This window comes from Plodia interpunctella, chromosome 18 (assembly GCF_027563975.2).
Source record: "Plodia interpunctella isolate USDA-ARS_2022_Savannah chromosome 18, ilPloInte3.2, whole genome shotgun sequence".
NCBI classification, from domain to species: domain Eukaryota; kingdom Metazoa; phylum Arthropoda; class Insecta; order Lepidoptera; family Pyralidae; genus Plodia; species Plodia interpunctella.
In genome coordinates this window covers 7,610,055-7,634,378 of record NC_071311.1, presented here as the reverse complement: position 1 = coordinate 7,634,378, position 24,324 = coordinate 7,610,055, and the positions used below count along the sequence as shown (strand labels likewise).

Here is a 24,324-nt window from a genome sequence, read left to right as displayed (position 1 = left end):
CCATTGCGACTTGATGATAATGATATACATTATTTTTATCATTCTACAGACAAGATCATAACTTTTTATATACAAGAACGACGAATAAAAAGCCGAGCTTCTTGAACGATTCACAAAAGATTTCTTATTCCCACTGAAACATTGTTTATCATCCATCTACATAATGAAGATCTTGATATTCGTAGCCACTTTGAAGTTGCCACCATTCTCTTCAATCTTAGCGCATGCGCGAAGAACTGTGTCAGGGACATGACCTGCCTCCAAGGTCGTCTATGTTTAACGTTTACTATACGCTGTCACTCCACGCAACGTCGTCTTAGTAGAACCCTATAAATTTGCACGATTGCTCCTATTCTCAAGTGCAATGGATCTGGTGCCACCTTTAGCTGCTATTCAAGGTAATTCTTGTGTTATCTGTTACCATCTTGTTATATAAACCTTTTCTGTGTTGCTATGCGCTGTTGTTTTCACATTTTACCTTAGTTTATGACTGTGATGTTCAATTATTTCGGTGTCATAACTCGTAGCCTCAATTACTGAAAAGTTTATTACTTTGAGTGGTGTTGTTATTGTAATGATCGTTTTGTGAGTTCATGTTTACGAGTTTCGTTTATCATCAATGTCTCATCATCTGTTCGTTTAATTTTTTGATCTATAAAGTAATTGTTTTTTAGGTTTATACTAACCAATATGTTCCTTGTAATTAATAATGCCTAACTGAAGTAGATCTTTCATAAACCTTTTATATACTTAATTCGTTTCAATTACTTTCTGCAAGATATAAAACATATTTAAAATCAATTTAAATATTGCCTACCTCTTAAATGAACGCGATGTAATTTAGGTTTGTTAGATTAGTTCTTTCATTAACATTGACGTGTGCGTGATATTTTAGCAAATACATTTGGAACCGTCCCAAAAAGTCGCTGTTTGCAATATGTAATAAAACCTATATGACCTTTATGGAAATTCTTGTTTGTTCTTTTGTATTGTTTGCGACTAAAATCGATGTCTACAATTACAGCATGCAGTGTTCAACCTCTAGAAGACTACGAAGGTCCAAGAGCTCCTCTCCGGCGTCAAATCTCCTTAGACGAGGAGCGTCGTGACGAGTGTCGCGGACATTGGAGGGGGGTGCACATACAGGATGAAGAAGAAGAGAGGGGGGTGAGGCTGTTCAGAGCCCTGCTACTCCAGCATCTCAGGCTGGAGGAGCTTAGGCCTCCCCCTTGCTATTTGGCGGCTGCTAAACCTGACCCTAGGTAACCTTACATTTTTAATCTTGAAAATGAAAAGCTTAGTATTCCAATCTCTCTCTCTCTCTTTCATTTGAGCGTTTTCTCGGTTCCTTCCTCAGCCTTTAGGATGTCTACTCCAAAAAACTTGACGTTACTTTAAAGGCGTGTGGTTCCCGAAAATAGGCTCTCTCTGTATTGTGGATCTTGAAAAAGAGGTAACAAGTCTTGACAGCTGGTAAACAACAACATCATCCCAATACAGGGGTGACGGCAGACCAGTGTGAAAACACAAAAAAAAACACACAATCATCACAATTTAAAGTTATTTTTTAACACCTAAGAATAGATGGCGAGACGACCTATAAAAGTTTTAGCGTATTTGGCAACAAACGCTCCAAGAAAGAAACCTATGGGAGACAAAAGGGAAGGCCTTACCCAGCATTAGAATACAAAAAGAGGCTGTGAAAACATGTCAAACAGTCAAAGTGGCGGATCGGATAGATTCGGAGCGTAGCGTCACCGAAAATGACACGAGTGAGAGGTTTAGAGTGTGAAAGATTATTGTATTCTTCCAGAGGTTGGTGGATGTACTGGCGGGATTGGCGGGCGCTGGAGCGGGCATCGAGGAAGTTCAGGGAGTCTATTGCACGCAGCAGACTGGCCGCAAAGGCTGAGCACATATCCCTGTTGAGCTTGGATGAAGTGGAGTTTGAGGACATCATGCAGGAGCTGTGTCAGGTGAGGTTATAGCTAACTAGCTGTTGTTCGCAGCTCCATCCGCGGCTGCCTTTGACCCGGATCATTAGCCGTGAAAGCGTGACAGACAGAAATACTTTCGCATTTATATTATTAGTATGGAAGTATAGATGGTTAATAAATGTGTTTTTAAACAGTTGTTTTATTGTTTGAATCACGGTCAACAGTTTTAACTGAACTAACTTAATATAGTAATAATAGATTCGATTTTCAAAATAGGTAAAAGAAAGTAAATTGTAATCTAAATTAGCATCTATCATCGCGATCTCATAATTATATTTAAGTTAAAAACAATTTAAGTAGGGAGACATGGATGGATTGTGTCAGGGAGGATATGAGGTTATTAGGGGTGGATCCAAATTTGGCAAAAGATAGAGAATTGTGGAGGGATCAGACATTTTGCGCCGACCCCAGATGATGGGACAAGGTAAGGCAAATGATGATATAGGTAGGTAATGGGTCGGTAGGTTACTTAATAAAAATATTATTTTTAAGTTATAATATTTATTTTTAAGTTTTTACTGTTAAATTTCATTTCCCAATTCTAGCTTGTAAGACTTGTAACTGACTCGATATTATATCTGACCGAAAAAAAAAAATCTCTTTTAGAGGTGCGCTCACGTTGAACAAAGGGCTTTGGTTGTCCTTGCTTTCCTCTGCGAAGTTTGTGCGAGAGCAGTCAGGGTCGGCGGCTGGTGCAGGGCGGCCGACTGGGCGGCGAGACATGTAGCGCAGTGTGCTACACCCTGGGCTATGAAACATGGTGGATGGGTATGTATACAGGGTAGATTTATTTATTTCTTTAGCTAAATACAACGGTACACAATATGTATCCTTTTAAAGAATTTAGTAAGAAAAAATAGGCACTTACAAAAATTTCTTAGTGAAACACAATATTATCATCCTAAACACGTTGACTCACATTCGTCAATCTCACAAACAAACTGCAAACAATTCCTGACAAGCGTCTGCCATCCATCCACGAACACATCACACTCAGGTTCCTGGTTCAGGAATGCGTTGAGATCCGCTGGCATGTGGCACAGCGGAGACTGTGCATGGGATACAGTACGTGTATGAGGTGTTGCGAACAGTTTTCGTGGTTGACATTTGCGTTGTAAAAGGCTTCTATTAGGTGCATACAACAGACATAACTCATTATGAAGTTCAGTGGCATCGATATTACCTCGGAGTACTTTCAAACACATTACTAATAGATGACAAGCTCAAAATGTTGTAAAAAATATGTACGCTCTAGATAAAATATAATAGTATTTATGATTATTGTGATAATTCATAGACAATATAGTGCAATGCTGCTCGATCCAGATGATGAGGAAGATTTAAAGTTGGTTGGAACGTTCATTCAAATATAAATAAATTCAACCATCATAAAAAACTAACATTTTGAAACAACTTTTATTTTGTATGTATACTTCTAAATTCTATGGTATATACTTGTATTTTGGAACACCCTGTATAGCTCAATAGAGGATACAGGGTGTTTAGCTAACTACATACGTTGTTCTACAAAGTTATTGTCTCTGATTAAATTAGCAAGAAATAAAGATGACCATTCCTTTATATGTTCTCGTTACCAAGTGGTTCCAACAAGCAAGCCTCCTCAATTCCTGCCGTGGATGTTAAAGGCGACTATGGGAGCGGCCTTGATAGATAATAAGCGACAACAGTATTCTCGCATAAAGTTGAAGTTAGTTGCTCGTGAAACCACAGTAAAATCGACAAAAAATCAAGTTTATTTTCCAAATAGACCCTATCGTCCCAGCTAAAAATGTTAACTCAGGCGACACACAGAAAGAGAAACATGATATTTATTTCCAGAGTGCAGTAGTGGAAAAAGCTGGAGGCACTCGCCGGGACGACACGACGTTCATAGCTGGTGCAGCTGTAGCGGCACTCCTTGCCTTCCTCCTGTTATGCCGCACTCGGCTCCGACACGCCCTGCACTAGGTGAGGAAGCAACACTCCTTGGATCACCTATGTAAACTCCTGGAAAGAATCCAGCGGTGTTGTAAATCTCGATTTATTCCGAGTCAAAAAGGCGGTGGGTACTACGTAATTTCAAATTTTGAACTGTGTAACAGTTAATAGTTATGACAGAGAAAACTATAGTTGTAATATATCTTCTAATTCGTTCACATAAAAAAATGAAATGCACATTAGAAATATATGTGGAGAAACGGGACAATAGTCTTTTTATGTCCCTTATCGTGTGTCAGTTACAGGGCACGCCCGCCGCGACATCCCGACGTATTGAATATAATCTTTGACTTTGGGATAAGCCATGAGATATTTCTCTGCTCATTAAAAAGTTGTCAAAGTTTGAACGTGAAGGGTCTAAGTAAGGGTTAAGATTTTCACAATTAATTATTAAAAAAATATTTATTAAATACCCATTAAATTAAGAAATTCTTGGCCTATCGATAATTAATGAATTTCAATAATCCTACCAGGTAATAATTATAAATGCGGAAGTTTGTGAGGATTTGTGTGTGTATGTTTGTTACTCTTTCACACAAAATGTACTGGATAGATTGTTATGAAATTTGGTACACGGGTAGAATATAACCTGGAATAACAAATAGGATACTTTTTATCCCAAAATTCCCACGGGAGCGAAGCCCCGGGGCACAGCTAGTGTTTTGTAAATATTCCTCATAATAAATCCTTTTTAATATCTAGATCTTAAGCACTTCTTTAATTTAAAATAATTTGTATTATAGTTGATTTTGTATTATGCTTATTATTATAAATATAAGCCAAAAGGGGGGGGGGGGATTCAACTCTAGGAATGAGAATAACAATGTGGGTAGTATTTTTATATTGAGATTGTATGTTGTAAATGTTACTTGGACTATTTTTTTAGTGTTAATGTCAATGTTTGCAATGAAATAAATACTTGTTTTTATTTACTCTTTACTTTCCAATCCCATCGATTTTGATGAAATATGGCGAAAAGGTCGTGAGGACACTTGAGCGCCTTTAGAAAATTTTCTTTGCAAAAAATTCTCCAGGAGTATCGCCTGAACTGGTACAGCTACGTCTGGCACAAAACGTAGCACTGAAAGAAATGCCTGACCATGTCATCCTGCCTGGGTCCGGACGGGTTCATTTGTTGATTTAGAAGCAGCGGCTTTTTAATACTTTAGAATAGAATAGAATAGAAACTACAAACACACACATAATAACAAAAAAAGAAAATAAAGATAAAAAAAAAACAAAAAACTAAACGTGGGTAAGTACAAAAAGTGATTATGGGTGTGTGTGCTGCTGTAATCTAAACAGGCCACAACTCAGTGATGTTATTACTCTAGGAGCAATACACTGATTTTCAGTTGGAGCCTTAATTATGTAACAGCGGCTTTTAACAAGGAGCGACTTGTTATCCATAGAGCCAAAATTATTTGTGGTAGTTAGGAAGACAAACAAACTATTCACTCTCTATTTTATTATTTTTATTGTAATTTTTCATAATACCGCCGTCAGACGGCGCGCGGGTCGCCAATGCTCCGTAAATATGCGAAAATCAAATTTCAAATCTGATTACAAATCAATATCTAACTTTTCATTTTTTTAGAAACAGCCAACTCTCGTACTGTAAACTTATTAAGGCTTGTGCACACCGAACCAGTATCCAACACGTGCATAGTAAAATCGTTTGGGATTTTAACGCACGTGTACACGCATGCGTTACAATTCCATACAACCGTGCAGCAAAAGTGCTGCAGAAATTCGGTGCTTGGAGGCACTCCTATCGTAGATAGATACATTTTCTGTTTCATTAAAGCTATATCGCAGGTATTCAAGTATTATATCGCAAATCAATAAACTTTTTCGGTTTGGCAATTTCTAAAAAATAGATTCATATAAACATCTGAATGCATAAACTAGTTAAATTACAGAAACTATCACAATATATCGTCAACAATCATAGAAGCTTTGACAAGAGCAACAATTAAGTATATTTATTTATACACGGCAAAATTTAATGTACAAAAATGACAAAACTCAACTAGCTGACTGCACTAAAACATTGTAATACTGTTAAATCTTTGTCGAAATCACAATTAAATCCTGAACAGGGCGTTCCCTTTACAACATGATGAAAAGACCTAAAACTTAGCTACTTTGATAAAATTAATAACATTTTTTAAAATTATTACTTATCTGTAATATCACTATTAACAACCTACGCTGGCATCCCGAGTTCGGAGCTTTTAGTTGTATATATTTCATTTGAATAAAAAAAAAACAAAATTTTAAAAAAGTTGTCGAGGATTAATGTTTACTGGCTGGCCACCAATAAAAAAGAAAGTCATTGTTGCATTCTTGATTTAAATATTTTTTCACACTGACAGATACAAATATTCCCGCCGATTGCTTGTAATGTCTAAAATAATATAATTGTTATTAAAAAAATAACAACAATAGTTTTATTTATCACTGACCGAAGTATTTAATCAAACAATTACTCTGATCATTCCAGAGGCATCAATAATTTTGTTGTTTTACGAATATTCATCATAATTTCAATTTTATATTTTAACTTTCACGATTATTGGAAGATCATGATGAAAGAGAAACCGAGATTGGTAAAAAATGGTTTCTTTTTTTGTTAGATTCAGTATTAGAGTTTGTTGTGAACATTATGTTTCATATCATGTAGTATACAGAAAATTCTATACATTTTTTTTATTGCTAAATGCAATAAATCTTTTACGTAATCTCATTAAATTTCAAACTGTTTCGAAAAAAAAAATGGTTTTATCTTTGAATGCAAAAAACTGTACTTAAAGTTTTTCGTAGTGTATTGGACGTATCTATACCACTCGAGAACATTGTAAATCCATGTCCCGAAATCGGGATGCTTCAGCCATAAAGAAAACTGATGAATGACACACAGTGCACTTTTAGAGGCGCCTAGATTAAAGCTGTTGAAGTAAACATATCATTCACTAAATATACGATTAGACTTATGGTGTTCTTTGCTTCGGCATCAAAAAAAGTGCACCGCGATTTTATTATCTGCATAATATTTTTTTATTCCATATTTTTTATATAAAAACCATCACTCTAATAACAATCTCTACCTGGATATTATATGTTAATTTTGTTAATAAACATTTTAATGATAGCGTTTCTATATCTTATGCTAAGAGACAAGTCGTAAAGTTTACTAGTAGCAGATATTCGGTTTAGATTGGGTTTTCACTGAAACTAATTATATTTTTTAAAATGTTGAAGAAATATGCTGATATTACTCTTCTTCTTCTTGGCGTGTAAACTCGGGATACATTTGTGAGGTCTAATACAATGTCACCGATATGGCATTGTCTGTGATATCCTTTACAGATGGTAGGGACCGCAGGGCGTGACAGTAAGTGACCCATGGTTTGGGGAGGGCAAGGCTATGCTTCTACGATGTGCGTAGGTTTACAACCATCAACATTTTAGCTAATTTTCTTACGTCTTTCAATTTTCGTGAAATCCCAATTTAAAATATCGAATGAATAAATAATTTCAACTCTTATTGTACTAAGTATAACAAAGTTGAATGAAACCTATCTGGGTCGTGCTATTTGGTACTGAACAAATGCAAGTTAATGTATCTAAGGTGTATGACATGCGAGAGGCAGGGACGCCGTGATATGACCATTCGTTTGTGAACTAAAATCAGTTCACTACAGCCTCAATAATGGAAGGATGGTAAATTTACAAATACTACTTACTTTATTCAAGAGATAGATAGAAATCTAGTGTTTAATAGTTAATATAATTTATAATTAGCATAGTTGTGACGTGTGCATGCGTTACAACGCATAATTGTGCTTTCCATTAGTCACACGTATAAAGTAATTTGTTATAGCATCCTACGTACTTAGTAGATTTAATATAAGTACATGTGTAATTTATCGCCGAACTTCAAAGTTTAATCAGAGAAAAGATCATTCGATTCTTAGAATACTTTAATAGACTGGCCACGAGGATCTAACAGTTCAATTGGAAGATGAAGATAATATATAAGATTATAAAGAAATGGTAGATAGAAATTGAACCTGCTAGACCTTGTGGCGCTCTAAGCGAACTACAGAAGACTATATAAATTTCAAGCTTATCTGTATGTACAGAGACTACGTGAGAAGAGAGATGAGCGACTATAAACATGTTACAAATATGTCATAAGCATGCCCTTATCACAGATTATAACCTACTCGTCTGTCCGGTACCTATCGATATGTCATTTATTATTTCAAGTCCTCCAGTGTCACTTTTAATTGCGGTCTTAACCACATATCTCTTTATCACGTTACTTTAATTCTCAAAAACAAACAAGTTACTGTCACAAAGCAATGTTTCAACCTTTCGTATATTTGTGCGCATTCATATTTCAGAATTGTTCATCTGTATGTCTTAACAAATTGTGTTACAATAATTTCCATCATTTGAGCTTATAATGATCTGAATTGTTAAAGCTTAAAATACAAATATTTAACTATCTATTCTAGGCTATTTATTGCTATATCAAATAGGCGGGTTATCAATACAAAATTTGTGGGAGGTTAACAATTGAACATACAAAATTTATTAAAAAACTTTCGACTTACATTGTGGTGAGTTTTTACATAAAGAACAAGAAATTTAACGAAGCCATAGCAAAATTAACAACGACAGAAAGAAAAGTATGGACGGTTTTTGATGTTCCAGTTATAATAAATCCGATAATTTTCTGACAGTTTTCATTCAAACTTCAAACCGTGTCTGTATTGAGGAAAAATTTTGAACTTACAACTAACATACTATTAGGAATTGACTATTTTGCCAAATGTTATTTCGTTAAATTACTGTTGAAGGTAAAGTTAGTCAAATCGAGAAATACAAGAAAACACTGTTGATGTAAGTAACAGTTAGATAAGTTAAAAAGATAGTGTAAAATCTAACTACCGTTTAATTTGAGAGCGGGACATATGCGCCCTGAAAACTTTAGAACTATTTAGTATATTTGTAGCTAAATTTATAGTAGATGAAAGTGATATAACACTCGTATCGGCTCATTACATTATAAATATCGAAGCTAACAATGTTATTGAGTCCTTAGGGACTCTTAGGCACATTTTCTGGAATGAGAATTTTATTTAAAAATTCTGTCACATCTGCCCCGCTCCGCCAACGTCGCCTTATCCTCATCTACAGTGTATTTACATCTCTTTCATTACTAGCCATGTGTGCTGAGACAACAACACCGGGAGCAGTTCATTTCACGATACAATAAAATTTTAATCATCCAACCACGGACTGAAGGCCAATTTCGACCTGAATATATCCATATATTTCTACTTTTGTACAAACTAAATTTGTATTTACAAAAATAATTAAACCTGACACATTGATACACGAACATTCTAATATTTCGGTACATACTCTAGAGCATCGACATTTTTAACTTTATTATATATAATTTTTTATCACACTCACGTCGTCACTAGCGTCATAATTATTGTGACAGACTCTTTAAGTCGATTGTTTCAAAGTAGCCCTAAATATTAACCAAAAATAATAATCAAACGCTAAAACGTCATTGTAAGCGCCATCAAAGTTTATTAACGAACAACTAACATTTATATAATAATCTACAGTCTCTATTGATGGCTATACATATCCATTAAATTTAGTATCATCAATATAAAAAATGTTTGAATCGTACACATTTTTCATAGCATCCAAAGTCTCACCACTTTGATTATCATCACGAAGATTCATTGTAATTATTGCATTTCATAGGAATTATCGGTGGTACTTCTTAAAATCTCCTATCAAAGACATCATCAAATAAACTCCTTTGATTATATCTATATCTGTGCTCGTTTCTCTCTTGTACATTATTCAAACAATAGTCTATCACAAGCAGTATTTATAATCAGAAATTATTTAAAATTATTCTCTATTTAGCAAAGCAATCACAACTTAAATGACATATTTGAGCAATTTATTTTTTTATACATTTTGTGCTATTACAACATCCAAATATAACTATAATATTAACGAAATCAGTGAAGAGCCCACATCTAGGTCTACTTTTAATAAGAAGAACACAATAACCAAGAAAATATTAGTCTTATTTGTTTTTCGAAGCTTTATTTAAAGCAAAACCAATAAAATCATCAGTTTTATAATGAATCTCTGCTACATATATTACCACACTCAAATTTCCCATTGTACCTTGACCAAAAACTCCAACAGCATTTCTGTCAATCTTTGCGTTTTTAAAGCTTCATAACTACTCGTACAAAAAATCTACTCTATTTCTTTTATAGCAAATGATTCTACTGTGAAATGTATTGCTTTGATTTAAGAGACTGTTTTCAAAAATGATTTGATTTGTTCCCAATTGTGATGAAGTCTAAACAAAACAACAGATAATTTAACTAATTTCAACAATATAGATCAGTACAACGCCTAAAAAATAATATGTTTGATAACAACATTAATATCAAAACTGCGGTCACAATTTTTAGGCGTGACTGCTCATGTGACTAACGATGACATTCGATCAAGTTCTCTATTCACTAGGGCAATTGAAGTACCCGTATTCGAGTCCCAAACTGACGGCAACGAAGACAAAGTAGAGGAGGAACATGGTGAAGCCAAGTCCCCTGTTCATCTTCCACCTGAAGCAGGCAATACTGATGATGACAAAGATCAGCATGGCAAAAAGGAGGACGATACTGCAGACCATGCCTTTAGAGTTGACTTGTACGGGCTCGCCGTTGATCAACCCGTAGAGCAACCAGGGCAGAGGTAACCTGAAATACGTAAATTATCATTGTTAACTAATTTTGAGAAATTTTCTATAGGTATAGTACATAAAACTTGGAGGTGGAACAAAGGATTCCTTTATCCTTTCTTTATTGCCAAATCAAACTAAAACTTTTCTAAAACATGGATATCTTTTGGATTGTTCAACGTCAACTCAAGGATTAACGTCTTGAAAGTGCATTCATCGATTCTTAAATCATAGCTTATTTCTAGAGAGGCTAGTAAATTAAGGTAAAAATTGGGTATAAAATCTATACAAACTTAATGTCGCTGGCATTTACTTGACCCCAGTATCGAGGACGAGGTTAAGTCAGATAATATCAGTGTTACGCAAAAGTTTTTGGCTATCGGGGTGCATTTATGAAAGGGCAGGGTATTTTCTGAAACAGAATTTAATAATAAAAAGTGTAAGATCAACTTTGAAAATGGAATCCAAATTGTCTATGCCCAAACATTTATTTATAAATTATGTAAAATACATGTTAAGTCTTTGTAATTATTTGTAATGTTCTAAAACTGGCATCAGGATAAGTTAGTTATATTGATGATAGCCATAGAATCGTAGGTTATTAGAACGATCAAGAAAGTAGGTTGCGTCCGAATCGTGTTTTAGGCCATAGTATCAACACTATTAGAAGACTAACTGATATTTCAGTAAATATATTTTTTATTCTATTAAATATATTGTTTTAATTTGCATAATTGCTATACTTAGCTTAGGGATTGTAACTGGTACCCTAATCAAATATTTTGAGCAACTAGAAAGTAAATTATAAATTTAATGGCTGTCATTGATAGAAGGAGATTGTCAAAACCAAACGCTTTAAGATACATTTTATGGCATTGAATATGCATTATTATGCAAAGTATGCTAAGCCACCGTGCCAATTTCGCTATTTTGATTCAGTGAGAGCTGAGCTTATTTATTAAAAACACTGTCTCTTATAGTTGTATTCCTTTTGACTGAGGCTCGTGGCCATTATGTGCAACATACAACGATTTTTCACATACACAAAGTTTTCCTTCACTAAAAGTAAATGGCGGTAGATGAAAACTTCTGAATCGGATTGGTATACAAACTAGAACCTGGGACCGTTTGGTTTACAGGCGGGCTTCCCAAACCATAGTCAACCTCAGTTCCAATACTCAATAACAGAACCGTTGGCCGCTGCCCTTCTACGCTGCTTCGTGCTGTGGCAACGTTCGTCACACGCAAGAACGCGTTAAATTCAAATTAGTTAACTTCTATTTTAACATCAGCCGGTAATCTTTGCATGAAATCACTCGTAATGGATCTTTCAAACTACTTATCGCACGGCCTATATTCAAGCAAACCACATTTTTTTCTAAGAATAAAACTAAGTAAACTAGTAATGTTAGTTTGTCATTTTATTTTAGCTATTTTTTAACGGCGATTTTTAAGATTGTCATGCATCAAAATTAATAAGAAAATATTGCTAGTTTATTATAAATAGGTACAACATATAAATATAAACCCGAACTTAAAGTACCTATGTATTTTACGAATTGAGAAGACATCAGTGTAGCTTGACAAATATTTGATATTTTCGAGAACGAAAAACATTAGGATATATGATTAGGATCCATTTGCAACATTTAATATAGCTTAAAGAAGAATTAAAAAATACAAAAGACGAAAGCTGGGTAAAAGCTAGTTCGCAACAAATTGCAAAGCCATGTAAAAAACGTACAAAAGCCTGTCTGTACCGCAGACTCGACGATGCAAAACAAAAGGCTTACACGAAAAACGACGTAAGTGTACTTGTCGAAATCCTCTCATTCCAACGAATTTCAACTTTATCACGTCGGACGAGAGTTGGTTTTATTTATCAACGTATGTATCGATCGCACCATGCACCCAATTGTGTTACAAAACAGTGACGGGCATCGTGAGACCCAAAACTAGAGTATTGGTAAAAGTCTAACTGTAGTGAAAAAGTTCATAAAAAGTAAAAAAAAAACGGATAATGTATAGATATTATGCCGCTTCTGCCTGGTCCTGGCCGAAGGCGGAAACTCAAGTGCTGACTTAAGGTAGGCGTGTCTATGGTCTGTCAACTAAGAATGCCAAAGACCGTGCAAGGGTTAGTAAAAGATAAGAAAAAGGCGGGAAAAAACCTCGGAAAATCAGACAATATCGAGATATTTATGTCACCTAGGGAGTCCCCTTGTGGACTCCCACAAGTCAAACCTGAATAAATTTAGCCTGACATTGTTCCATCACTAGTTAAAAACTGCTCGTAGCTCATCGAAAGGTTGAGAGCCGCCATCTATATAGATAAAATTTATTCGCGGAATTCTATCGCATTTCAGCGGATTTTCAAGTAACCTACATATTTGGAATATGATTTGAGCTTAAGGGTTGTACCAAGCGCACACTGGCGCCACCATCCATTAGATAAAAGCAAATTTTAAAAATCTAGCTTGGAATAATTATGCTACGCTATTTAAAGGACTTAATTATACGAGTAGTTTTCTATTGTACAATATGAAGTCACAATTTATTAAATGGACTCTAGTGGCCACCGTTTTCCGTTCAGTAGATTGTGACAACTGTGTCCAATATAAAACTACAATACTTTTTAATGTGATATTCATCTAGGGAAGCATAATTAGTCCGAGCCAGATTTTTAAAATGTACTTTTGTTTAAAAGAAATTGATAAAAATATGATGGGTGGCGCCAACAGTGTGCGCTCGGTACACTCTTAACAAAATTTTGGGCAATTTTGATCAATCTGAATTTAACAACAAATCTGAATTTATGATCAGCTGCCTACCTAAAGTCTCTTTGTGCTTGCAGGTGTGCACAAAATCCTCCACAATAAGCTACAAAGTGCTACGAAGCTACGAAATTTCGTAGCACCGTAGCACGTAACGCATTGTTCGACTTGATTCCTAGAATTTATGATCTCGCTGTATGGAGCCCTGGGCGATCGCCAATTGTTTACTGCCAGCATTTTAAACCCTGATACTTGCTTTACATGTCATTGAAGTTTCAACCGTATGCTCTTAACCATAAAGGTCTTTATTGACTGTAAAAATCACACATCCCATCCACGAAAAGGATTTATTTTGTGCTTTTGTTTGAGTCATGTCTAGTATGTGGTTTTGGTTTGCTGTGGTAATTTGAACCTTATGTCTTGATTTATAAGCTTTTGTTTACAATGAATATAATTGCTAGGTATACCTTATATATACTTTACCTGTCAATATTTGGAACTATCGGCGTATATTGACACTTTTCTCCCATTTTTTTTGCACAATTAAGAATTTAATGTCTCCACTGAAATATTATATCTAGTTTCTATAGCAAGAATATTTCTTAAAGTATGTTTCACTACTTGCTTTGCTGATAAAATATCATATTGACATCTGATAGATAAATCTGTCTGATGTGATTGGCGACTAAGAGACACATAACCATGCCAGATAATCCAGATCCACCTTAAAAGGACCAATCTATTTTCCATAGAAAAGGAACTACACGCCTCCAACTACAAGAATTTGTTGCCGACAAAATCATAAATAATCAATGAAATCATTAAGTAATATAGATGCAAGTTATTAAGGTCGAACTATAAGGGGTTTGAAGGTCAAGGGGAAGCATTGAGGCTCAAGGTCACTTTTAATAAAGGTTCTTTCCGTCTTGATAGACTTGCGGCCAGATTAATCAATTTTTGATACTAAGCTGGGTAAATATAAAGGCACTGATTTTTTCATTCATAATCCTGACGACAGAAGTCGGGAATTTCTATGTATATATATATATATGTATGTCTGTCCGTGGTATCGTAGTAGCCATAGGGCTGAACCGATTTTGGTCTAGTTTTATTTTATTTGAAGGTTAATTTAATCGGCATTGTTCTTAGCTATGTTTGCAAAATGTGTGTTCATCCGTTTGAATACCGTCAGCTTTTATCTAGAAGATAACAACTTCGGAGTCGGATTTAGTGTTTAACTTATTTGGATATAAAATTGCTTTCATGCTGAGAGGGAATGAAAAACATGGAATGAGCCAATTGTTTCTCCTCTCGCGCAGATTGTAAAAGTCACCCAATAGAATGGCTGTATATTAAACTGCAGATTTCCCCCGTAGACTCGGTTAGCAACCTGTCACAATTTGCAAATATCGTCCAACACTAGTCCTGCTAGCCTTTGGGTCTCGCGATGTTTTAGCTGTCTTCGAATATTCGAGTGGAATATAGCAATTTAATTTCGAAGCAGACATCTGAACCAATTGAGCTTAAATTTGGAGTATACGTTTAGTTTGGATTATTGTAATATGCATGAGCGCATAGTGCACCAATTAGTGTAATCAATATTTCACAACTATTAGTCTTCGATGTCAATTACTTATGTCTGAAAATTTAGCGTTATTAATGGATAATTTTCTTCACGTAGTCGTACAAGTAAAGCTGTATACGTATTCAATGAAAGCAATTAAAAAAAAAAACGTATTTTAAAGATTTTAGAAAATGTTGCAATGCAAGTTGGAACATCCTGATCGTATAGCTACATACTACATACATAGCCCGGTGTCTTAACTAAACTAGGAATGTGGCAACGTGGCGCGATTCAACAATATCAAACGTGTCCTAGTTTTAGGCTTGGCTCTCGAGAGAATATATCGGGACGTGTGTCCAATATGAAAATAACAGTTGGCAAATAAATTAATATGAATACAACCACAAATAATAAAGCATGCAAGCCTGGCGTACGCAACAGAATGTTATATCATAGCCATAGCTGACAAACCACAAAAAAATGTCAAAGTGACATTTGTTCATCTTTATAAATCCCACCGCGAAAAGCCGAAAACCACCCAGCACATATCTCGTGACCAGTAACAAAGCTGCTCTGGTTAAAACGTTCGCATTTTAGCCGTCACATGTCATTACGCGAGCATAGCGTCGCATCACGTGCACAGTGCTCCGTCGTACAGTCAGGACGCTGGGTAATGTGGACTGAGTTCTGTTTCTCCCAAACGGCTTTTTAATTACAGTACGTAGTAATGAGTTGGCTGGCGACCCGCAGATTGTGGCTTTTGACTTGTTTTTATGTTTTATTTCCTTTCACGTGTAGTTTATGGCATTTCGGGAATCAAATTGAGGTGAAAAGTTTATTTTCCATATTATTTCACACTGTAATAGGTAAGTACTGATTTAATATAATAATTATTAATTTTATTTTGTGGAGACATAGTACCTATGTTCCTTTTATATGAATCTAAGTAAGTTGCGCAAGCCAGCACTACATTTTTACAACAGAGCAAAACTAGTGTCTAGTTAAAATTTGAAAAGTTTCGCGTTAATATAAAATTATTTAAAGAGTTAACAGCTCAGCATCTTTGGCGCGGGTCCAGAGAACGTGCAACTTGGAGGCACAGTCATTTACACAACACAGAACAACTGTATAGAAGTAAAGCTGTTTCAGGGAACTAATTAGGCAAAACCAGATAAATTGAAGGAGACTTTATTTATTTAAGTAATCACAAAAAATATTTAAAAGGCAGAATTGAAGTCTTGATTAGTCGATTGCTATTTAGATTTCACTCTCACGAGCGCTATACAGTATGTATACAGTTAGATACACACGTTACACATAACCTCATTGTTTCATTTGTACGAACGAGGTATCATTTACTAACAAATGGATTTTGTTATCCGAAATAAAGAAATTTTGAATTGTAACAAGGAACTGTCATCTTACACTCTAAAGTATTGAGTAACACACAATAAACAAAATACCTAGAATAATATATAACTACAGCCATATTAGATACTAGTCTCTATATACTCCAGTTAAACTACTACTAGTTAAGCAGTTAAGGTCGACGTATCGACAAACTGCAAGAAGGTTTCGTTAAAAAAATTATTGTACTTGTACTATATTTATTATTAAAAGTAAAAGCAGAGAACAGAATTGGCAATTTTTTTTGGGATAAATTAAATTTTGCAGACATTTCACACCTAAGAACTAGGTAAATCTAGTCCTTGTTATTGGATTCCAATATTTTCATATCGAAGAAGCTTAACTTTTGCACTTTCCCTACTTTACGATCAGTTTTCTACGGAATTCTTATCAGAATCTAGCAAAAAATGCCAGTTGGAGGCAAATCCCTGCTATCGCCCAAGGCAGTGGATTTAAAGCATTTTTATCTCCAGAATTATATGTAAGGGATGGTTTTATGCTTTACATTTAAGAATTTTGTATTATCCTTCAGTAATAATGGTCTTAAGAAATGTTTATACTTATTCGGATTATGTTCAGTAAGATTGTTTTAAATAGTAGGTATTTCTTATTTGTTAATTCTTATTATATAGATTAGGTTCGAAGATTATGAAACTTTGGGAAATACAGTGATTTGATTTGTCCCTAAAACACAGACAGAGAAAACTGTTAGACATAAAATCCGTTGTATCCGTTGTTCTATTAAAAGAACAAAGATTAGAAACAAACGCGAAGGCCGACTTTGTTTTATACTACTACTGTAGTGATTACTTGGATAGTTTCCCGAATTGTTCAGTTATTGTATGAGTATCATGTATTGATGTCAGGCTGGTAGCCGGTCGTAATATCATGACCAAATATTCAAAATTTTAAGCTGTATGTTTTGCTCAGACTACGAACTTCTCGGCCTCACATCCACGAATATTACCCGGCCATATTCGGAGCTGTGAGGCTGCGAAGCATGGGATCACATCTTCTTTTCGGGTCGTTTTGGTTTTTTATATAATGTGAGAGCAGTATGTACGTGGCAATTTTTATTGTGTTGCGACGTACGAGTGATAGATGTAGACTAAGGAATATGAACATTTAGGTATTTAAAATAAATAACAGCTTATATACTAACAAAATAAACAATTTAAAAAACCGTGGCTGCACGTATGTCTGGACGTGAGAAGCTTAATTAACATTTTATAATTTATTTACTATATCTTCTCACGTACAGGAATACACAGCCGTTACTGCTTTGTCGTTAGCTTCGTAGTGGTTCTATATGATAACAGTTAGGGTTTGACAGCAAGTGAACCGTTGACTGGGGTCGCTTATAAATGACCAACTTTACACGATAGCTCAATAAACGCGAGAACGAGAGTAAGAGCAGACATAAAAAAGCAATTTCGTAGAAAAAACAAAGCGCCTCACCCAACAGTAACATCAAAAATGTTGCTGCCCACTGAGCTGGACACAGCCATGTCTCCGAAGCCCTTCCTCGCGACAATCACCGACGTGATCAGGTCGGGCACCGACGTGCCCGCAGCTAGGAGTGTCAGGCCCATCACCTGAATTCAAGGATTAGATTAAGTAGGTGAAGCATGATGGTATAGTGGTTAGTCCATGATCGAAACAATTTCTTCACATTAAAACACTAATCTAAGTCATTTTTATAGACGGTGGTCTTAGAATACAATAATAAAATATATAAGTCCTTGGAGAAAAGGCTGCGGTGAAGTTTGTTGCGCCGCTTCTTCTTCACCTGCGCTTTGGAAGCCGGCAGTAGACTTAGTTTAGAGTATTTTTTGACGTCAATAAGTGATGTATATCATCCTAAATTGAATAAAGAATTTTGAATTTGAATTTGAACAATCTCTAATTTAAGGTAAAAGGTGGCCTATGAAAAGTACATGCTTCCGTTGAAGGAAAACATTGTGAATCTGCTTAGTTCACTGGTGTGTATGCGACTACTGGACACCAGATGGCAGTAGATATATTTGTATTACTATCACAAGTCTACTTTTAAACTTTCGCGTTGCATAATTATATATTAAACGACATAGTGAGCACGGACACTGTAACAAGGTCCAAAACGTCTGGAAAATAAAAAAAGATATGTGAGCTTTTAATATCTGTCGTTCAATATATTATATAACAAGTCTGTCTACAAAACGTTAGAAAAGAAATTTTTAAAAGAACTAAATTTTTTTAAAAAAAATATCAACTTGAATGTACAAGATTCGTTGTTAATCTGCCAGTGTTGCTGGCCAAGAGCACACAGAGCTCTTATTTATTTTCTACTCTTTATAGACGGACAGTGTAGACACAGATTATAGTGTAAAGTTGTGTACCTACCTCAGGAGGTACCTGCGCGGTTGCTCCCGCCACATTTGCCCACCACACCATTAGGTAGGAGAAAAACGCTATCCAAACTATTGATCCTATAAACGTTACTGGGAACAGATTCTTCCCTGGAAAAAAAGAGATATAGTTTGAAAAACGGCGTGTGGTTCCGCCCTAGAATAGCACCACTCCATATCCTGCCGTGAACGAACGAGGCGGTTAGCCTTGGCAATTCGATGACACGAAAAGCGAGAACGCGCGCATATGCGAAGGACATGGTTAGATAAATAAACATGTTATTATGATAATCTATCATAGCTAATTAATTTAGATACAGGATTTGACAAAAATCTATTTTATTTTCGCAATAAATTTCTGTTTAATAACTTTTATTATTTTAATTGTGTAAAAAATGAACACGAAGGAACAAAGCGAAGCGCAGTGTTTGCATTTTAAATTGGCTCAATATTTGGTATTGGCAAAACTTTTTGGTGAACAATTGAAATAGCTCTTCATTATAAATAATTGAAATGTTGAAAGCATCTACTGGATGGAATTTGATGTGGTTTTCACGGCTGTTTAGGGCATAGTCTAACGTAAAATCTGCTATAGTTTTCATCGCGATACGTAGCTTAGAACCCGAGATATTGACAATAATAAGTTATTTGCGAGACACGCATAACACTAGTACAACATGAAATACCTCTCGGAGTCCTAGTGTCCGGGAGGGTAATCCATAAGGGGAAGACTATGGGCGCAACCAACAGATAGGTCAGCCGCTTGCGGAACCCAGAGGGCCACGACATGTCCAAGGGGGTCGTGTCCTCCTCCAGGTCTCCAATCTGAAAGATTACATAGCTTTATTTCTTTGAAGCGATGGTGGTGCAATGGTAATAAAGTACGCATGCGATCGGAGGGTTCCAGATTCGAATCGATTAATAAAAACGTTATCCTCTCATTAGCCTCGGAAGCGGAATAGTTCTTTCTTTTTCTTTCAATATCAAATACTGAAAAGAGAGAGAGGGACAACACAAAGGAAAACTACTCCAAGACTAATCATAGAACTAAATTTTCATTAATAAAGCGGTGAGAGTTTGTGTACCAATTTGACTCAAAAAACATATTCACGTCAAATAAGTCATTAAAATTATGATAAATCGTAACTCGTAAAATACAAGAAAATAATTTCTTGCCTTCAACAAACACAACGTCCCAAATCACTCTTTTAGCACGCACCAGGTTGCTGCAGGAAATGCGACCTGCTTCTTTCTATCAATGGCGAAGAATTCACAGATAAGTAAATCACATTAGCCTTTCGACAAGCATTTGATATTGAATGATGGATTAAATTAGCATGCTGTATTGTTACGTAAGTCTTGGTTTCGATTCCTGTGCAGGGATTGCCCTGGAAAATTATTATTTTTACATTGATGTGGGTTTTTGATCTATGAAAGATATTTACTTTTTTTATATAAGAAGTTAATAACCCATAAAACAAATCTCGAACACGCTCTAGAGATAACTCAATCAATATGTTTCTCTTTATCTTTATACGTATACTAGATGCTGCCCGGGAACGCTATAGCAATCTTGGATAATGTACCTTTCTAATGGTGAAAGAATTTTTGAAATCGGTTCGGTAGTTTCGGATTACCCGACTCAAACGTACAAACTCACAAACGCTTAACTCTTTATAATAATAGTATAGATTTATTTAGTTAGGCCATCAGGTTAAAATATGGAATAGTACCACACCTCGGTCGGTGTACCATCGTATATTTCATCCTGAAGATTCATAACCCAATATACCATTTGTGATGGTAAGCAATCAGGAAACACTTTCCGTTCCCAGCTGACTCATATCCATAATAAAACATGCATGCCTGAGCGGGTCCCGTCCAGCCTGGCAGCATTTTTCACGAGTCCCACGGGAGTTGACAGTTCGGGATCGATGGAACTGACAAATGTTGTATAAGGGTAAGCTCGTGTACAAATCGAATCGGACTAATTTTATCCATGAAATAATACTTTTATAAATGGGACAAACGAATAGGGTATTTCGTAATTAGTAAACATACTAACACAGTTTTAAGTCTTAGTTTTTGTTTTGGTATTGTACGGATCTAGTAGGAGATAAAATCATTTGGAATTCGAAGGTTCTACTCGTAGAATGATATCTAACTGATGTGTCGAAAAAAAAAACTTTCCACTTTAGCCTTTGTATTATTTTAGTTGATTTCTCAACGACTTTTGATATGCAGATTGTGCTTTATTTTTCAAAATGAAGCACAATCTACATATAAGTGATGGATCAAAAGTTAAAATATATTGTAAATCAAAGTTACGAGTATAAGATACCAGATAAAAATTGACGGAAAAAGAGAAACACTACCTAATTTTAGTAATAACATCTATATACTCTACTATATAAACTTTAACACTAGTGGAAAAATAAGAAAGATTTTTCCCAGCAGTGGGGCTTAATCTACAGGCTAATAAAAAGTAATAACCTGCTGCATCCTATTAATGTTACATTTGTAACATTAAAAGTTTGTGAGATGTATGTGTGTATGTTTGTTACACTTTCACGTAAAATCTACTAAACGGATTGTTACAAAATTTGGTACACGAGTAGAATATAACCTGGAATAACACATAAGGTAACTTGTATCTCGAAATTCCCGCGTGAGCGAAACTCCGGGGCGCAGCTAGTATACAAATCGAACGCGGTATAAGAACTACGTACTCCTACATATGTTACTCCGCAAGAAAGCCATTGATCTTGCCACCAGCCAACGGGTGGAGTGTGTTGTTATGTTTCAGAACTACATGGTGGCTTGCTTCAAGGATGCAACTTGCAGCGTATTACCAAGACTTAGGAACTAAGTTTGTTGCTAGAAATGTTGACTTAAATGTTGTTTAGTTAGGCAGTGCCGTGAGAATAATTTTGTAGCAATAGATATAAATAATATAAATAAATATATTAGGACAAATCACACAGATTGAGCTAGCCCCAAAGTAAGTTCGAGACTTGTGTTATGGGATACTAACTCAACGATACTATATTTTATAACAAATACATATATAGATAAACATCCAAGACCCGGGACAATCAGAAAAAGATCATTTTCCATCATGACCCGACCGGGGCTCGAACCCGGGACCTCTCGGTTCAGTGGCAAGAACTTTACCACTGCGCCACCGAGGTCGTCAATAATTATACCGTCTTGATCAAACCGGCAAACCAAGTCCTACTATGCCACTTCCGCCTGGTCTTGTAAGAAGGGGTAAACCTATGAAATGCTGGTTTGTTGTCATCAGGGATGACCGTACGTGATAATAAAAAGGTAGGTAAACCTACGTCTACTTTTAGTCTACCTAATGAAGAAAAATGGTTTCATTTTCGCCCCAGAGCTTCGCTCACGTGGGAATTTCGAGATAAAAAGTACCCTATGTGTTATATTCCATGTTATATTCTATCCGTGTACTGAATTTCACAACAATCGGTCTATTTAATTTCGTTTTCGTTTAATTTGTTTTCGTTTCATCGTGAAAGAGTAACAAACATACGTACACAGAACCTCATAAACTTTCGCATTTATAATATTAGTAGAACTGTAGCTACTACTCTAATGTTCTATTCGTGATATGCAGCTGTTTATATTTAGCCATGAACCGAAGGCAAATCGCTTCGAGCCTTCGGCTAAAAATAGTTCAATTTTGAGTATTATTCCACTTCTTCACACAAAGGGACTTCTATCGAAGTAAGGTCACGGCACTCGAACCCAACCACTCTCGCTCCAATAAAGGGTTTTTGGACAATGTCCAAGGCATTAATCTTTTGTTAAACAAAAATTGCCAAGAACTTGTGTTATTGACGAATCAATTATGGCGTAAAGTCTAGACTGATCGTTAAGGCTGCATTGTACCATCATCAACTTTGACGTTAATTTTAACCTGGGAACAACGCAAAGTACGCCATTTTGTCTAAAAGGAGGCAGCACGCATGTTAAAGACAAAGTTAACTGGTGAAACCCGCTCTTGGTGTTCAGGACACGTGGCTTTGTTCCCAAGATTCGTGTAAGTATTAATTTGTCATTTGCAACAAACAATACGAAATACCTCTATAAATAATTCATAAATAATTCTCGGTTTATTGTTCACAGCTTTGCTATTTTTAAATACCTTTATTACCTATATTTTATAAAGAATTTTTAAATGACAATAAATACATTTTAATAATGACATTGGAAAAAATATTATAAATTTAATTCAGTTAACATTGCAATTTGACAAATTTAATTTACTTTTTGACTTGTATTTTAATTTTTGCATGCTTTTACGAATAGCAAGATATAGGCTGTTCTTTTCTAGCTGTAATGATATATATTTCGAATTTTAGAAAGTAGTAAAACAGGCGCTTAACCCTTCGATACTGGAGATAATAAAAACAATTGAACAATATAGTATCGCGTCAGATCGGGCCGCGCGGGAATTGATAGGTTAATCTTGCATGTCTTACCTCTTCTATAGCATCTAATTGGACGTCCGCCAGACCTCCGTTCGGGAGGTCGAGTGGCGTCTCTTTGTCCTGCGTGGCCGCAGCGGAGTGCCTCGCTGCCGCTGCGCCCGCGCCGCCTGCGTTGGGCTTCGTGGCTTCGAGGAGCACCTTCAAGGACGCTATCGCATGCAGCTGAGTTGCTTTCTCGTCCACTTTGCCTGGGGATTGTGGGTATTATTGGTGAATTTGGTCGTAAACATTGTGTTAAAACTTTTTTGGTGTATACGAACGAGTAGGAAAACTCTTAGGAGCTGGTTTTGATATATACTTACCTAGATATTAATGGGGTTTACCTGTTACTACTTTGCTATATCAAAACACGGCTTCGTTTACGCTCGTAAAATCGGTAACCGTTTCAGGCAATAATTGAGTCAAAACTTTTTCCATTTATCGCGAAGTTGGAAATTTCAACTCTGCAGGACAACTGGAAATAGGAGAAAATCTAAATTGCAAGATTTGATTACAGACAGACAAGCATACATCGGGACAGGTGAAACTACTTAAATAAAAGTTTGTAAACGAGATGTTCAAGGAAGATTTTAACTTTCAAAAGGTACATACATGTTTATATTTTAAGAAATATTTCGAAATATCATTCTTATCCAAACACTTCCGTTGGAAGCACAGATAACAGCGTGCCAAGACACACTTGGGGCTCACTTTGACGCCAAATGTCAAGTTTCGGGATATTGGCAAGCTTACAGGGAGATAGTGTCATGGCTTGGATCGCCATAATTTATAAGTTTTATTATGGAAAAATACTGGCCATGTGATTTAACTTTAAAAAAATAATTTATTCCAAACATATATTTCGAAGATTAAATAAATATATTTAACTAAGAACCATATTT

General features: G+C 35.6%; 2 protein-coding genes across 4 annotated transcripts in view; one reads left to right on the top strand and one right to left on the bottom strand.

The window, feature by feature from the left end:
* The first annotated feature begins 252 nt into the window (after positions 1 to 252).
* Positions 253 to 4,923, top strand: LOC128677717 (uncharacterized). The gene is made up of 5 exons (XM_053758748.2): positions 253 to 398; positions 1,025 to 1,262; positions 1,814 to 1,976; positions 2,604 to 2,765; positions 3,837 to 4,923. The coding sequence occupies exons 1-5, from the start codon at positions 365 to 367 to the stop codon at positions 3,963 to 3,965; spliced, it is 726 nt and encodes a 241-aa protein (XP_053614723.1). The 5' UTR covers positions 253 to 364; the 3' UTR covers positions 3,966 to 4,923.
* A 530-nt stretch (positions 4,924 to 5,453) lies between these two features.
* Nckx30C overlaps positions 5,454 to 24,324 on the bottom strand; it is a 71,049-nt gene continuing 52,178 nt past the window's right edge. For all 3 annotated transcript variants that reach the window (XM_053758581.2, XM_053758582.2, XM_053758583.2), the window contains 5 exons: positions 23,435 to 23,631; positions 19,616 to 19,754; positions 18,925 to 19,040; positions 18,001 to 18,137; positions 5,454 to 10,816 (listed from right to left, as the gene is read on the bottom strand). In XM_053758581.2, the coding sequence (XP_053614556.1) occupies positions 10,573 to 10,816; positions 18,001 to 18,137; positions 18,925 to 19,040; positions 19,616 to 19,754; positions 23,435 to 23,631 (833 nt within the window). In that variant the 3' untranslated portion in view covers positions 5,454 to 10,572. The remainder of the gene's footprint in view (positions 10,817 to 18,000; positions 18,138 to 18,924; positions 19,041 to 19,615; positions 19,755 to 23,434; positions 23,632 to 24,324) is intronic.